Here is a 17,946-nt window from a genome sequence, read left to right as displayed (position 1 = left end):
CAGTCCTGAATATTCATTGGAAGGACTGATGCTGAAACGCCAGTACTTTGGCCACCTGATGTGAAGAACTGACTCATTTGAAAAGACCCTGATGCTGGGAAAGACAGAAGGCAGCAGGAGAAGGGGATGACAGAGGATGAGATGGTTGGATGGCATCACCGACTCAATGGACATGAGTTTGAGTAAACTCCAGGAGATGGTGATGGACAGGGAAGCCTGGCGTGCTGGAGTCCATGGGTTTGTAGAGTCAGACATGACTGAGTGACTGAACTGAACTGAACAAGGTATTGAATATAGCTCCCTGTGCTATAAGGTATCAGAAAATCACTGTGTTTATCTAGTTTAAAGTGGTATATGTCTATTAATCACTCTCCCAGTTTATCCCTCCCCACTTTCCCATTTGGTAACCATAAATTTGTTTTTCTGAGTCTGTTTCTGTTTTGTAAATAAGTTCATTTGTAACTTTTTTTTTAGATTCCACATATAAGTGATATCATATATTTGTCTTTCTTTAACTTATTTTACTTGGTATGATAATCTCTAGGTTTATCCATGTTGCTCCAAATCAATATTTCATTATTTTTTATGGCTGAGTAATATTCCATTGTATATATGTACCACATCTGCTTTATCCATTCATTAACTGATGGACATTAAGTTTGCTTCCATGTCTTGGTTATTGTAAATAGTCTGCTATGAACACTGGGGGTGCACATGTCTTTCTGAATTAGAGCTTTCAGCTTTTCTGGATATATGCCCAAGAGCAGGACTGCTGGATCATTTGGCAACTCTACTTTTAGTTTTTAAAAGAATCTCCATACTGTTTTCCACAGTGGCTGCACCAATTTTTTATTTCCACCAAGTACAGGAGGGTTCCTTTTTCTCCACACCCTTTCCTGCATTTATTTGTAGACTTTCCATGCTGGCCATTCTGACTGGTTTGAAATGACACTTTATTGTAGTCTTGATTTGCATTTCTCTAAAAATTAGCCATGTTGAGCATCTTTTCATCTGTCTTCTTTGAAGACATGTCTATTTAGGTCTTCTGCTCATTTTTTTTTTTAATGCAATAACGTCTCAACTTTTATTGGCCTCCTGCTCCGTAGGGTACACTGCTTCTATTCATTCAATGCCTCAAAACTTCAGGGTCTGAGGCTTCAGACACCACTTTGCTATCCACGAGCCTGAGGGTGGTGGTCTTCTGGATGGCTTGCATCGAGTTGGGGCTGTGCAGAGCATCATCAAGACTGAAGTCTTCCCCATCTTCCAGCAGGTGGCAGGAGGTGTTGATCTCAGCCTCTAGCTTGACCTTGATGTTCAGCAGGGCCTCATATTCCTGGGTCTGGCATTACCCCTCTGCCTCGGTCTGGGCTAGCTCTGACTCCAGGTGCAGGAGGACCCCGATGGCCTGCTCCATCTGCATGGCATAGTGGGCCTCCACCTCCCTCAGGCTGTTTTCCAAGCTGGCCTTCGGATTTCTCATGGAGTCCAGGTTAATCTCCAGGGACTAGATGGTGTCTCAGCTCTGAGAACGTCATCTCAGGAGCTCTTACCTCAGAATGTGCAGAGTGACCACTGTGGTGCTCTCCTTGATCTGCTGGGACCAGTACTGGTCGGGCTCCTCCTGGTTCTCCTGAGCCAGCTCATTGTACAGGGCCCAGTGTCTGCCATGATCTTGTTGAGGTCCTGAGGTTTGAGGGCATCCAATTCTATGGTAACCCAAGTTCCTCCTCATGGTTCTTCTTCATGAAAAGCAGCTCTGCTTGAGCCTCAATCTCAGTCTCCAGCTGCAGCTGGGTGACACGGGTGTCATCAATAACCTGCGGAGTCTGTGGATGTCACTTTCAACAGACTGGTGCATGGCCAGCTCTGTCTCATACTTGATTCTGAAGTCATCAGCAGCAAGATGAGATAGGGCATTGTTAATCTGTAGAACGATGCGGGCATTGTCCACAGAATTGGAAAAATCTGAGCCCCTAGGTCCTCAATGGTCTTCAAGTAATGCCCCCCACCCAACTTCCCTGTCTCCTGAGAAACCTATATGCAGGTCAAGAAACAACAGAACCAGACATGGAACAACTGATTGATTCCAAATCAGGAAAGGAGTGTGACAAGGCTGACTGTCACAGCCTTGATTGTCACCCTGATTATTTAACTTATATGCAGAATACATCATGCAAAATGCTAGGCTGGATGAATCACACGGTGGAGTCAAGACTGCTGGGAGAAATATCAATAACCTCAGATATGCAGATGATTCCACCCTACTGGCAGAAAGTTAAGAGGAACTAAAGAGCCTCTTGAAAGAAGAGAGTGAAAAAGCTGGCTTGAAAAAGATTTGAAAAACTAAGATCATGGCATCCAGTCCCATCACTTCATGCCAAATAGAGGGGAAAAAGTTGAAGACAGATTTTATTTTCTTGGGCTCCAAAACCACTGCGGATGGTGACTGCAGCCATGAAATTAAAAGATGCTTGCTTCTTGGAAGGAAAGCTATGACCAACCTAGACAGTGTATTAGAAAGTAGGGACATCACTTTGCTGACAAAGGTCTGTATAGTCAAGGCTATGGTTTTTCCAGTACTCATATATGGATGTGAGAGTTGGACCATAAAGAAGGCTAAGCACCAAAGAACTGACGCCTTTGAACTGTGGTGTTGGAGGAGACTCTTGAGTCCCTTGGACTGCAAAGAGATCAAACCAGACCATTCTAAAGGAAATCAGTCCTGAATATTCATTGGAAGGACTGATGCTGAAGCTGAAGCTCCAATACTTTGGCCACCTGATGCGAAGAGCAGACTCATTGGAACAGACCCTGATGCTGGGAAGAATCAAATGCAAAAGGAGATGGGGGCAGCAGAGGGTGAGATGGTTAGACAGATAGCATCACTGACTCAATGGACATGAATTTGACAAACTCCAGGAAATAATAGAGGACAGTGCTACAGTCTGTTGGGGTTGCAAAGAGTTGGACATGACTTATTAGCAACTGAACAACAACAACTTTACATTTAAGTCTTTAAACCATTTTGAGTTTATTTTTGTGTATAGCGTGAGGGAGTGTTCTGACTTCACTGATTTACATGAGGCTGTCCAGCTTTGCCAACACTTGCTGAAGAGACCGTCTTTTCTCCATTGTATATTCTAGCCTCCTTATCAAAGATTAATTGACGTAGGTGTGTGGGTTTATTTTTGGTCTCTCTATTCTGTCCATTGATCCATGTCTGTTTTTGTGCCAATACCATACTGTTTTGACTACTATCACTTTGTAGTATTGTCTGAAGTCTGGAAGGGTTATGTCTCCAGCTTTGTTCTTTTCCCTCAGGATGGCTTTGGCATTCAGGGTCTTTCATAGTTGCATATAAATTTTAGGATTATTTGTTGTAGTTTTGTGAAAAATGTCATAGGTAATTTGATACGGATCACATTAAGTCTATAGGTTGCTTTGGGTTGTATGGTCATTTTAACTATATTACTTCTTCCAATCCAAGAACATGGAATATCTTTACATTTCCTTGAATCATCTTCAAAGTCTTTCACCTCCTTGGTTAGGTTTATCCCTAGGGTTGTTGTTTTGTTTTTTTTTTGATGTGATTTTAAATAGCAATTTTTTTTCTTATTTTTTCTTTCTGATATTTCATAGTTAGTGTTAAGAAATCCAACAGATTTCTTGACTACCTTTTTGCTTGCTTATTTGCCCTCCATATGTCCTATTTGATGCAGGGTCTTTTCAAGTCTTTTGTCTGTGTTAGACTGGATTGTTCATTGAGTTTTGAGAGTTCTTTATATATTCTAGATATGAGTCCTTTGTCAGATATGGGATTTTTATTCTCTTAGCTGTGTCTTCCACTAAACAAAAGTTTTAAATTTTGAGCAAGTCCAATTTATCAAGTTTTTCTCTTATGAACAGAGCTTTTATGTCACATCTAAGAATTCTTTGTCTAACCCAAGGCCACAAAGATTTTTCTCTTATGTTTTCTTCTAAAAGTTTTTAGTTTTAAGTTTTACATGTAGATTCATGATTCATTTTAATTTAATTTTTATATAAAGGTGTGGTCTAAATTGAGGTTCATTTTTTGGCTTATGGATACCCAACTGTTTCCAAAACCATGTATTGAAAAAACTATCCTTTCTCCGTTAAAATGCCTTTGTACCTTTGTAAAAAAAAAAAAAACAAAAAACAGTCACCTATATTTGTATGAGTCTATTTTTTTTTTTAAACTGTATTCTGATCCCTTACTGACCTGCTATTTATTTATTTAACTTTTATTTTTTGGTCATGCTGTGCAGCATGCAGGATCTTAGTTCCCTGACCAGGGATCAAACCTCTGCCCCTTGCAACGGAAGTGCAGAGTCTTGTCCACTGGACTGCCAGGGAGGTCCCTGACCCGATTTAAATGTGAGCTCAGGGGATAGTTCTGACTCCCTGAGATGTCAAAGTGATATAGTAGCCCAAAAGTTGAATAACTGAATACACGCTTAGGCAAAACTAGGGAATCCAGTCCCCTTTCCGGGCAAGACTAAAGACCTGAAGGAAAGTCATTCCAACTTGTCTATACTTTTGAGAGAGACTCTGAGTAAGTCTCCAGGCCCAGACAATGCCTAGTACCTTCTAGGGAATATCTGCCAGGAGGAAGTGTTTTACCTTTCTTCCACTTGTTTCATGCTGGACATGACTTGATTGGTTTTTTCTTCAAAAGATGTAATGACTTCATTCTTCTGTTGTAAACTGCTCTCTGCATTCTATAAAAGCAAGGAAAGAGGGTCATTTTCTGCTTCTGTTTCACCCCCCTGCCTGTTCTGGACTACGAGAGGGTTCAACTGTTCTCTTTGTACTTTTTTAATAATACTTTCAAGAGTGTTTCATTAATTGCGGCTCTTCACTACAGCCCTAGAAGACGAACTAGGTCAGCGCTCCCAGTGCCATCAACATAAAGAAAGGCAGAGGGGGAATTTCCTAGTAGTCCATGGTTAGGACTTGGCATTTTCACTGCTGTGGCCTGGGTTCAGTCCCTAATTAGGGAATTAAGATCCTGCAAGCCTTGCAGAGTGGTGAAAAAAAGGCAGAGAGGGAGGTAATGAAGCTCTGTGTTTGAACAGACCAAGTCCCTTTTTGAAAAGGAACTTCAGAGTCAGATCTGACTCAACATTGCTGAGCCTTCTCATGTGCCAGGCACCTCCATGAGTTTATGTGAGTCTTGCAGGGTTCTCATGGTGGGCATTGTGAGCCCCCCCTTCTCTGAGCCTGGTGAGCTGCTGTCTATGGGGTCGCACAGAGTCGGACACGACTGAAGCGACTTGGCAGCAACTTCTCTGAGCAAGAGACGGAGGCGCAGAAGGAGAAAGCACCTGGGTAAAGGTTACAGCACAAATGTGGTGCAGCTGGGTTCGTACCCGCACCCATGTGACTTTTTCAGCCCAAGCTTTCAACTGTGGCAGATGCTGAGTGACCAGGAGGCAGCAAAAAAAAAACAAAACAAAACAACCAAACATGTTTCTGTGTGTCTACAAGAGACACTCTTAAATACAAGGAAGCAGAAAGATTGAAGACAGAAAGAAGTACTGATACATTCCCAGGAATACATAGACTGTATTTTCTGGCTTTAACGTAGTAAAACTAGATGTAAGCAACTAAAGAATAGCTGAACACCTCACATCTGCAAATGGAATAGAATATTACTAAAATACATTGAGCTAAAAAAATCAGAAGAGAAATTGAAATACTTAGAGCTGAAAGACATTGAAAACACTGCAGTATTTCATTACTGAAGATGCATCCTAATTTTATATACCACTAAGAAAGGAAAAGACTGCTACTTGAAACATGTCATGACACTGACTATAAGACGTGTCTTAATTTCAGAGATGATAGATAAGAAAAATATGCTTTTTATTGGGTTGGCCAATAAGGTACTTTGGTTTTTAGGTAAGAAATAAAAGACACATTTATCATTTTCAACAAGAACTTTATTGAACAACATGCTATTTTGTTCCACTACCTTCTGCCATTTTCCAGGCAACTTCATATTCCATCTTCCCCAAACTTTTTATCTTTTTGAGCAAAGAAGTGTTGCAGGTGCCTTTTACATTCTTCCAAGTAACTGAATTTTCTTCCATGAAGAGAATTTTGTAAAGATTTAAATAAATGGAAATCCGAAGGTGCAGTGTCTGGTGAATACAGTGCACGAATCAGAACTTCCCAGCCAGGGACTTCCCTGATGATCCACTGGCTGAGAGTGCACTGCAGGGGGCCCAGGTTTGATCCCTGGTCAGGGAACTGGATCCCACACGCTGCAACTAAAGATCCTGCATGCCATAATTAAGACTTGGCGCAGCCAAATAAATAAAACCAAACAAACCCCTATCTTTTTTTTTTTTTTAAAAGAAGAACTTCCCAGCCAAGCTGTAACAGTTTTTGTCTGGTCATCAAAGAAACATGTGGTCTTGTGTTATCCTGATGGAAGACTATGCGTTTTCTGTTGACTAATTCTGGACACTTTTCATCAACAGCTGCTTTCGGTTGGTCTAATTGGGAGCAGTATTTATTGGAATTAATCGTGTGGTTTTTCTGGAAGGAGCTCATAATAGAGGACTCCCTTCTAATCCCACCATATATATAACATCACCTTCTTTGGATGAAGACCTGCCTTTGGCGAGGTTGGTGGTAGTTCATTCTGCCCACCCCATGATCTCTTCTATTCTATATTATTGTACAGTATCCACTTTTTGTTGCCCTTCACAATTTGCTTTTTAAAAGGAATGTTTTTATTACGTCTCAGAAGAGAATGACATGTGGAAACACGGTCAAGAAGGTTTATTTCGCTTAACTTATGTGGAACCCAAGCCATTAAAATGATTAACATAACCAAGGGGGTGCAAATAATTTTCAACACTTAATTTGGATATTTTGAGTATGTCAGCTATCTCTCATGTAATTTAACACTGATTGTTGTCAATTGATGTCTTGATTTCATCTCTATTGACTTCAACAGGTCCATCTGACTGGGGAGCATCATCCAGCAAGAAATCTCCAACAGGAAACTTCACAAACCACTTCTGACACAATTGACCAGCACTTTCTCCACACACTGTACACATACATTTTTTTTGCATTTCAGTTGCATTTTTACCTTCCTTGAAATAATAAATAATAACAATGTGCCAAAAATGCTGCTTTTTTCCTTCCATCTTCAATATTAAAATAGCTTTATAGAAATTCACCAATTTTGCTAAATTTTTTGAAAATGCAGGCCACTATGACAACTGTCATGATACAATCTAACAAAACTGTTTTGAATGAAGTTAAAGACTAAATGTTGTGAGAGCTGTCTTATAGAAAAAACCAAACAGACCTTTTGGCCAACCCAATCAATTAAATACTTTTCTCAAAATGTGAGTGCCATAGCTAAAGCAGTGAAGTGAAGTCGCTGAGTCATGTCCAACACTTTGTGATCCCATGGACTGTAGCCCACCAGGCTCCTCTGTCCATGGGATTTACCAGGCAAGAATATGGAGTGGGTTGCGATTTCCTTCTCCAGGGGATCTTCCCGACCCAGGGATCAAACCCAGGTCTCCCGCACTACAGGCAGACTCTTTGCCACCTGAGCCACTGTGGAAGCCTAGCTAAAACAGTACTTGTGGGCAATTTTAAACTCTAAATAAAATATTTAATGAAATTAAAAAAAAATAAAACAGATGAGCTAAGTATGCATTTCAGAAGCTGAAAATGAATCACAGAGTAAACCCTAAGAAATAAGAAAGAATATAATGAAAGTGAAGGTAGAGATCAATGAAATAAGAAACAATAACAGTACACAATAAGGAATATTAGAAAACAAGCCAGTTCTTTGAAAAGATTATTAGAACAGACACAATTCTGGCAAGATTAGATAAGGAAGAAAGACAGAAAATGTAATAAGAAAACACTGAATTAAAGAGATTTAAAAATTCTGCAAAAGAATATTATAAACAATTATGACCTAGAACACTTGAAAACCTAAATAAAATAAGACACATTTTGGGAAAAAGTATAAAATATATCAAAATTGGTCTGAGAAGAAATGGAGAATATGAATAAACCAGTAGGCATTCAATAAATTGAAATGGCAGTCATAGTCTCCTTGACCCAAAAAGCCCAGCCCAGATGAATCCTATAACGTGGATGGGATTCTCAAGACTTTTGGAGGATAGATAGTTGCTATCTTATAAGAGTTACTTCTAAGAAAGAGAACAGGAAACCTTATTTTACAGTACCAGTCCAACCATGATTTTGAAGCCAAATAAGGTTAGTAATAGGAAAGAAAGTTAGAGGTCTGTCTCATGTATAAACATACATATTAGCTACATATTTAAATATATCACAATCAAGTAGGAATCCAGGAACGTTAATCTAGAAATTGCCACATACATAAGGAAGAAAAAGAACTGTTCTATCACAATAGATAAAATGCAAAAAAACCTAAAACATTTTAATAAAGTTCAATATTTATTTATGAGAAAAATCTCTGAGCAAACAAGAAATAAAGAAGAACTTCATGGACTTCTCTGGGGGTCCAGTGGTTAAGAATCTGCCTGAAAATGCAGGAGACATGGGTTCCATCCCTGATCACGGAACATCGCTCATGCCATGAGCAACTAAACCGGAGTACCACAACTGCTGAGCCTGTGCTCTAGAGGCCACGCACTGCAGCTACTGAAGCCCACAAGCCCCGTGCTCCACGACGAGAACCCACTGCAGTGAGAAGCCCGTGCGGGACAATCAGAGCAGCCTCTGCTCCATGCGGCGACAGGGAGCCCATGCACAGAACGTAAATAAATAAAAAAAAAAGAACTTCTTTAATTCAGTAAAGATTATACACCAACCACCTAGTAAGCATTATTCTTGATGGGGAAATCTTTTTTAAAAATAATTGTATTTATTTATTTTTGGCTGTGCTGGGTCTTTCTTGCTGTGTGGGCTTTCCTCTAGTTGCAGAGAACGGGCTACTCTCTAGCTGCGGAGCGCAGGCTCTAGGGCGTGTGGACTTCAGTAGTTGTGGCTCCCAGGCTCCAGTGCACAGGCTTAATAGTTGCGGCACGTGGGCTTAGCTGCTCCGAGGCATGTGGGATTTTTCCCAATCAGGGATGGAACCCGTGTTTCCTGCATTGGCAGGTGGATTCTTTACCACTGAGCCACCAGGGAAGGCCTGATGGAGAAAGTTTTGCATGCATTACTTTTAAGATCAGAATCACAAGTCTGCTCACTATTTCTGTTCCTGTTTAATGTAGTCATGGAGTCCGGTGCTAAAAGAAACAAATAATGGGCACAAGACTTGAGAGTGAAGAGACTAAACTGTCTTTATTTGCCTACAATATGATTAATTACAACCAACAAGATCAACAGACAAACTATCAGAACCAGGTGGTGGGCAAGGTTGTTAAATGCAAGATCAACCTATAAAGCACAAAAGCACTTCTCTGTATTAGTAAGACCTCACTAGAAGATGCAGCCAAAATAAGGAAACAACCAAGCTGCCATCGAGAACTAGACAGAATCGAGGAGCTCACCTGGAGAAAATGCAAGTCTTATGGAATAAAAAGGACAAAAGGAGAGTAAGCTTTGAATTCAATGTAATTCCCACTTAGGAAATTCAGCTGGAGTTTTAAAAAAGGAAGTTTATATCTTATTCTAAAATATTTATCAAGAATCAGACTACACTCAAAGTTACAGTAACCAAAGCAGCATGATGCTGGCACAAAACCAGAGAGAGATCAATGGAACAGGAGAGAAGCCCAGAAATAAACCCATGTGCTTATGGTCAATTAATTTACAGCAAAGGAGGCAAGAAAATGGAGAAAAGAACTGTCTCTTCAACAAACGGTGCTGGGAAAGTGCACAGCTACATGTAAAAGAATGAAAACAGAACATTTTCTGACACTATATACAAAGAAAAACTCAAAATGGATTAAAGATCAAGGTATAACACTGGAAAACATAGGCAGAACACTGACATAAATTGCAGCAATAGTTTTTTGGATCCATCTCTTAGAGAAATGGAAACAAAAGTGAAAATTAACAAATGTGACCTAATTAAACTTATATGCTTTTGCACAGCAAAGGAAACCATAAACAAAATGAAGAGACAACCTATGGAATGGGAGAAAATATTTGCTAATGATGTGACCAACAGAGGGATTTTGAAAATATACCAACAGCCAGCTTTATAGTTGTGGTTCAGTCCCTAAGTTGTGGCCGACTTTGTGACCCCATGGACTGCAGCATGCCAGGCTTCCCTGTCCTTCACTGTCTCCTGGAGTTTGCTCAGATTCATGTCCATTGAGTCAGTGATGCTGTTTAACCATCTCTTTCTCTGCTGCCCCCTTCTCTTTTTGCCTTCAATCCTTCCTAGCATCAGGATCTTTTCCAATGAGTTGGCTCTCCACATCAGGTGGCCAAAGTACTGGAGCTTCAGCTTCAACATTTATGTTTCCTCTTTGTGGCTTGCCTGTTCATATTTTTTGTCCCTTTTTCTTTTGGATTTCCTATCTTTCCTTTGTTGATGAGTAGTAATTCCATGTATAGTCTAAATATTAGTCCTTTACTGGTCTACAGATTGTAAGTATCTTCTCCTAGACATCTACTATCCTTAAGTCCCTAGTTTTGACATAGTCTAATGTGTTGATTTTTCATGTATGGTTTGCACTTCGGAGGTTTTGTTTTAGAAACATTCTCATGCTTAGGTGACAAAGACATTCCACACTAGTGTACTCAGCCTTTCACATTTAGGTTTGTAATGCATCAAGAGTTAACTTTTGTATATGGCATTACCTAGGGATCTAGTGTTCTTCCACTGAATAGGGTTGATTTCCTTTAGGATTCACTGGTTTGATCTCCTTGCAGTCCAAGGGACTCTCAAGAGTCTTCTCTAGCATTGCAGTTTGAAAGCATCAATTCTTTGGCACTCAGTCTTCTTTATGGTCCAACTCTCACATCCATACACGACTACTGGAAGACCAGAGCTTTGACTACATGGACTTTTGTCGGCTAAGCGATGTCTTTGCTTTTTAATATGCTGTCTAGGTTTGTCACAGTTTTCCTTTTAAGAAGAAGCATCTTTTTAATTTCATGGCTGCAGTCACTATCTGTGGTGATTTTGGAGCCCAACAAAAAATGTCACTGTTTCCACTGTTTTCCCACTTATTTGCCATGAAGTGATGGGCCTGGATGCCATGATCTTTGTTTTTTGAATGCTGAGTTCTTTAAAAAAAAAATTAACTTATTTATTTTAATTGGAGGCTAATTACAATATTGTGGTGGCTCTTGCCATACATCGGCATGAATCAGCCACAGGAAAGGGGGCTCAGGATGGGGGCAACACATGTGCACCTGTGGCTGAATGTTGAGTTTTAAGCCAGCTTTTTCACTCTCCTCTTTCACTTTTATCAAGAGGCTCTTTAGTTCCTCTTCACTTTCTGCATTACAGTGGTATCATCTGCATATCTGAGGCTGTTGATATTTCTCATGGAAATCTTGACTCCAGCTTGTGATTCATCCAGCCCAGCATTTTCCAAGATGTACTCTGCAAAGAAGTTAAATAAACAGAGTGACAATACACAGCCTTGTTGTACTCCTTTCCCAATTTGGAACCAGTTATTCCACGTCAGGTTCTAACTGTGGCTTCTTGACCTGCATACAGATTTCTCAGGAGGCATGTAAGGTATTCTGCTATTCCCAGCTCTTTAAGAATTTTCCAGTCTATTGTGATCTACAAAGTCAAAGTCTTTGGCGTAGTCAATAAAGCAGAATTAGATGTTTTTCTGGAATTTCCTTGCTTTCTCTGTGATCCAATGAATGTTGGCAATTTGATCTTTGGTTCCTCTGTCTTTTCTAAACCTGGCTTGTACATCGGGAAGTTCTCGATTCATGTACTGCTGAAGCCTACCTCCATGGATTTTGAGCATAACCTTACTAGCTTGCGAAACAAGCACAACTGACTGGTACTTTGAACATTCTTTGGCATTGCCCTTCTTTGAGATTGGAAAGAAAACTGACCTTTTCCGGTCTTGTGACCAACGTTGACATATTGAGTACAACACTTTAACAGCATCATCTTTTAGGATTTTAAATAGCTTAGTTGGAATTCCACCACCTCCACCAGCTTTGTAGTGCTAAGGCCCACCTGACTTCATACTCCAGGATGTCTGGCTTTAGGTTAGTGACCACACCATCATGTTATCCTGGTCATAAGATCTTTTTTGTATAGTTCTTCTGCGTATTCTTGCCACCTCTTCTTAACCTCTTCTGGCTCTGTTAGGTCCTTACTGTTTCTGGCCTTTATTCTGTGGCTATCCTTGCATGAAATGTTCCCTTGATATCTCCAATTTTCTTGAAGAGTTCTTTAATCTTTCCCATTCTGTTGTTTTCCTCTACTTCGCTTTGTTTATTGAAGAAAGCCTTCTCATCTCTTCTTGATACACAAAAAACTTATATAGCTTAATATCAAAAAACCAAACAACCCAATCAAAAAATGGGCAGAAGACCTAATTAGACATTTCTCTGAAAGACATACAGATGGCCAACAGGCACATGAAAAAATGCTCAACATGGCTAATTATAGAGAAATGCAAATAAAAACTACAGTGAAGTATTACCTCATACCAGTCAAAATGGTCATCATGAAAAAGTCTACAAATAATAAACGCTGGAGAAGGTGTGGAGAAAAGGGAACTGCCTGCACTGTTGCTGGGAATGTAAATTGGTACAGACGCTGGAAAACAATATGGAGATTCCTTAAAAAACTAAAAATAGAGTTACTATAAGATCTAGCAATTCCATTTCTGGGCATATATCTAGAAAAGACGAACAGTCTAATTAAAAAAGATATATGTTTATTGCAGCACTATTTACAACAGCCATGGCGTGGAAGCAACCAAAATATCTATTGACAGATGAATGGATAAAGAAGATATGGTGTGTGTGTATATATATATAGTGCATACAGACGTCTGTATGCACTATATATATATACACACACACACACCATGGAATATTGCTGTTGTTTAGTTGCTAAGTCGTGTCTGACTCTCTTGCATCCCCACGGACCGCAGCCCGCCAGGCTCCTCTGTCCATGGGACTTCCCAGGCAAGAATACTGGAGTGGGTAGCCATTTCCTTCCCCAGGGATCTTCCTGACCCAGGCATCAGACCTGAGTCTCCTGCATTGGCAGGTGGATTCTTTACCACTAAGTCACCAGGGAAGCCCTACAGAGCCATAAAAAGAAAGAAATAATGTCATCTGTAGGAATACAGATGGACCTGGAGATTATCACTCTAAGTGAAGTAAGTCAGCCAAAGACAAATATCATACCACTTATATGAGGAAACTAAAAAAATGATACAGATGAACTTATTTACAACACAGAAACAGAGTCAGACTTGCAGAAAAAACTTATGGTTACCAAAGGGGAAAGGGGTAGGGAGGGATACATTAGAAATTTATGGTTAGCAGATATATATCACTATATATAAAATAGATCAAGACCTACTGTATGGCACAGGGAACTATATTCAATGATTTATAATAACCTATAATAGAAAAGAATCTGAAAAAGAGTCATTTTACACCGGAAATTAACACAACATTGTGAATTAACTATCCTTCAATTTAAAAGAAGATAAAAAAGAACAAACATTTATAAATAGATAAGTGAATCGGAAAATGAAGAGAGGAAACGGGGAAACATGGGCAGGCTTGACCAACGTTATGGGCTGAGTCACGTCCCTCCCAAACCTGTTATGTTGAAGTCCTAACCCCCAGTATGACCCAGGACCCCATTTGGAAGCAGGGTCACTAACTGCAGACATAATTAATTAAGATGAAGTCACGGTGGAGTTGGGTGGGCTCCCAATACAATACGACTGGTGTCCTTATACAAAGGGGAGATGTGGACAGAGGCATGCACACACAGGGAAAATGCTGTGTGAAGATGAAGGCAGGATGGGGTGGTAACTCCTCCAAGTGGGAACCCCCAAAACTGACAGCAACCACCAGAAGCTAGGAGAGACAGCTGGGACTGACGTTTTCACAACCCTCAGAGGAAACCACCCCTGCCAATACCTGATGCTGAAACTTCTGGCCTCCAGCACTGCGAGGTGGCAAATTCTTGTTAAGCCACTCAGTTTGTGGTGTTCTATCACAGCAGCGAGAGCAAACTAACAGAGCCAACCAGACGTTAAAGCCTACTGCAAAGCTATGGCAATGGAAATAAACAAACTGGCAAGCAGAACAGAGACCTCAGAGACAGTTCCGTTTATTTCCATAGGAACTTGACACATGATGAAGGCGGCCACATGCCAGTAAGTGAACTGGAAGCAGTTACTATATGGACAAAAAGAACACTGGATCCCTGGGTAATGCCATATACCAAGGCTAACTCTTGATAACAGTACAAACCTAACGTGAAAGGTTGAGACAACTAGTGTGGACTATCTTTGACACCTGGGCACGAGGAAGTTTCTAATACAAAACCTCCAAAGTGCAAAGGGGAGAAGGCAATGGCACCCCACTCCAGTACTCTTGCCTGGAAAAATCCCATGGGCGGAGGAGCCTGGTGGGCTATAGTCCATGGGGTCGCTGGGAGTCGGACACGACTGAGCGACTTCACTTTCACTTTTCACTTTCATGCAATGGAGAAGGAAATGGCAACCCACTCCAGTGTTCTTGCCTGGAGAATCCCAGGGACGGGGGTGCCTGGTGGGCTGCCGTCTATGGGGTCGCACAGAGTCGGACACGACTGAAGCGACTTAGCAGCAGCAAAGGGCAAAGAAAGAAAGTGAAAGTGAAAGTTGCTCAGTCGTGTCTGACTCTTTGCGACTGCGTGGACTATACAGTCCATGGAATTCTCCAGGCCAGAATACTGGAGTGGGTAGCCGTTCCCTTCTCCAGGGGATCTTCCCAACCCAGGTCTCCTGCATTTCAGGCAGATTCTTTACCAGCTGAGCCACAAGGAAGCCCAAGAATACTGAAGTGGATAGCCTATCCCTTCTCCAGGGGATCTTCCAGACCCAAGAATAGAACCAGGGTCTCCTGCATTGCAGGCGGATTCTTTACCAACTAAGCTATCAGAGAAGCCCCCAAAGTGCTAACCATATGTGAAAAATCAACACATTAGACTACATCAAAACTAGGGACTTAAGGATAGTAGATGACTAGGAGAAGATACTTACAATCTGTAGACCAGTAAAGGACTAATATTTACACTATACATTACTACTCATCAACAAGGAAAACAGAAAGCCCAAAAGAAATAAAGGACAAAAAATATGAACAGGTAAGCCACAGAGAGGAAACATAAATGGCTAACTGCCATGTGAAAGGATGCTCAAGCTCACTAGACTGAGAAATGAATATTAAAACAATTGTACACTCACTCACAATACAGGTACCGCATGACACAGCTGGAGGGAGTGTATGTTGGTGCAGCCCTTCTGGAAAGCAGTGTGGCTGGACTTGTGCAAACCAAGAACACAAAGGAAGAAAGAAGTGTCTGGCTGGGAGGACACTACGATTGTGTCTGCCAGAGAGATTCTCCCAGGTTGCAAAGGGAGATGGGTACACTACTTGCCAGGGTGTGGCTTGCGCTAGCATAGTGAAGGAAAATCGTTTGTCCGTCACTGGGCAAGAAAGTGCAGTGGGTCCACACACTGGGAAGCTAAACTGTGTTAAGAAGCCAACACCAGACAAGTACGCAGATGAATGTCACGCCGAGGCAGAAAAAGGAACAAGAGCGCCATAGCACAATATCACTGATGGAAACTAAAATTTGTATCTCAAAATGATACATGTTTTAGAGTGATAAATACAAATGAAAAGATTAACGCTTTCGAATGTTGGGCTACAGGAAAGAGGATGGGAGTGGGGTGGGGGGTAAAAGGAAATAAGAAAACAGGAGGGATGTTTCTTTATAGTGCTCCAACCAGGGATACAAGTGTTGACTCAGCCTTCGGCATCTGAAGCCCAGAGGGAGAAAGAGGGTGAAGCCAGAATTCCAGCAGCACTAGAGGGAGTGGGGGTGGTCCTTCCCTGGGGAATCCAGCTATGCCGTGCTGACTCTGCAGACAGGGGTCTGGCGATGCCTAAGCAGATATCATGAGCCTTGCGAGTTATGGCCAACATTAAGTCAAACTGTCACTTGCCCAAACTTGGAAGACGGAATCCATGCCCACTGTGTCGGGGCTTTGTGTGATGTGGACACAAAGCCAATTCCCACCTGGACTTTGTGAAACATCTGTAAGTTAATGGCTTTGACTTCCTCCAGCTGCTGGCGCAGGGCGACTAGAGTGTCCTGCTTTTCATGGGTGTCCTTTTCTAGTAGCTTCATTGCAATTTCCATTTCAGTTTTCATTCCAATTTGTAACTCCAGTTCTTTTTCTAGTTCCTTAAAGGATATTAATAAGGAGAATATTATTAAAGTAGATCAGAGAAATGAACTTAACTAATACTGTATTTTGGGCAGTGCTGAAAATACGAAGGTCTGAATAGCTTAGGGAGATGCAGACAAGTCTGTCTGGAGCATAACTAGATTTAATTTTACCCCTTTTTCCATTTTATTTTATTTTATTATTTTTTTTTTTTCCTTTTTTCATTTTATAATGAACACTGGCTCAGGATCAAGTCAACAGAAAGTAGGTAGGTGGCAATGAGGAACACTCCAGGAAATTTTTTTTAACACATTAAAAGCCTTATTCCCATAAAACTAATTCATTTTAAAGAAGGCTGAAGCATGTGTCTGCAAAGTGCTGATAGAAGTTAGCTTACAGGGAATAAAGTGGGCAATCTTTCTGACGACTCTCAGGCCCACACACTCACCACACGGGCCTTCCTCTCCTCCTTCAGCTGCTTCCACACATCATTGTACATTTCATCCAGACCTTGCCGAGTCTGCTTGTAAGTCTCCAGTTCAATTTTTGTATCTTGTTTTGTTATCTGTGATCAAACAAGAGCACCAGAGGAATGGTTTGTTTACAAAGCAAGCTAACTACTAGGTTGGCCAAGTACAAAGTATTTTAATGCATATTGACTGGGGAATTATTGCAGAAACCAATGCCTGTGACTGGCGATTTGTTATGTAAGTGAATAATGAAACACTCTGGTCAATCACGTTCAGGTAACAAAAGATATATTAATACAACTCTGGTCAATAAGTTGCTAAAATATACCACATATATGTTTTAAAAAGTAGCATAATTTCTATTTTTTAAAATAATAGAGAAAAGTTAAAATTTTAAAGATATTTTAATGTGTTTGAACTTGAAGGACGAAAGCAAACTAACAGATTTTTGAAAAGGTGGGCTCAGAAATAATTTAATTTTCTTTAAAACAAAAAAGTTGTTCTGAGTGGGAAAGGTCCCCATTCAATATTTATCTAGCATAATTTTTGGCACTGGGTAAATTTAGAGATGAATCAGATACAGTCTCTACCCTCAGGTCATTGGGTGAGACGGCTGCCAGTCAGCAGTTCTACAAACCAGCAAACGGCTTCTATAATGGAGGGAGACGCGACGAGTGATGAGAACACAGGAGGAGAAGGGCCCAGGCCCACTGCTGGGCACCAGGGCAGCACCACAGGGGCCTGGGCGCACAAGAGAAGCTGAGGAGGGAACAGTAACTTTCACTTACAAAGGCCTAGAGGCACTTGGGAAGCCCCAAGTGGTTCAGGTAGCCTGAGAGTGACATGAGGGTACCAAGGCATCTTTGAAACAGAGCATCTTTGCACGTTTCAAGCTTGAGGTGTGTGATGGACATGTCTGAGTGCCTGCAAGGCCCATTTCTCACCTCTACGCTTTTTTCACTTTTCTCACGAATTAATTCATTTTGTTCTCTTAGTTGTTGCTGTTCTTCTTGGAGCGAACAAATTCGGTCTGTTGCAGCTGAAAGCTTATTAAGAAAGATTTTTATATTTTTTAACAT

At 40.9% G+C, this 17,946-nt stretch overlaps 1 protein-coding gene, 1 long non-coding RNA gene and 1 pseudogene across 5 annotated transcripts in view; 1 reads left to right on the top strand and 2 right to left on the bottom strand.

Annotated features, from left to right (window-relative positions):
- RUFY1 (RUN and FYVE domain containing 1) overlaps positions 1-17,946 on the bottom strand; it is a 67,135-nt gene that overhangs the window by 9,546 nt on the left and 39,643 nt on the right. For all 4 annotated transcript variants that reach the window (XM_025293942.3, XM_006058861.4, XM_006058863.4 and 1 more), the window contains exons 9-12: positions 17,812-17,913; positions 16,846-16,962; positions 16,247-16,414; positions 4,645-4,742 (exon numbers count right to left, since the gene is read on the bottom strand). In XM_025293942.3, the coding sequence (XP_025149727.1) occupies positions 4,645-4,742; positions 16,247-16,414; positions 16,846-16,962; positions 17,812-17,913 (485 nt within the window). The remainder of the gene's footprint in view (positions 1-4,644; positions 4,743-16,246; positions 16,415-16,845; positions 16,963-17,811; positions 17,914-17,946) is intronic.
- LOC102415801 lies at positions 959-4,019 on the bottom strand (annotated as a pseudogene).
- Positions 5,329-7,133, top strand: LOC123335195. The gene is made up of 3 exons (XR_006553588.2): positions 5,329-5,925; positions 6,510-6,656; positions 6,992-7,133. It is a non-coding gene; the product is annotated as an uncharacterized LOC123335195 (long non-coding RNA).

Source organism: Bubalus bubalis, chromosome 9, assembly GCF_019923935.1.
Source record: "Bubalus bubalis isolate 160015118507 breed Murrah chromosome 9, NDDB_SH_1, whole genome shotgun sequence".
Classification (NCBI taxonomy): Eukaryota; Metazoa; Chordata; class Mammalia; order Artiodactyla; family Bovidae; genus Bubalus; species Bubalus bubalis.
The sequence above is the reverse complement of the archived record's forward strand: the minus strand, read 5'-3'. Positions and strand labels throughout refer to the sequence as shown.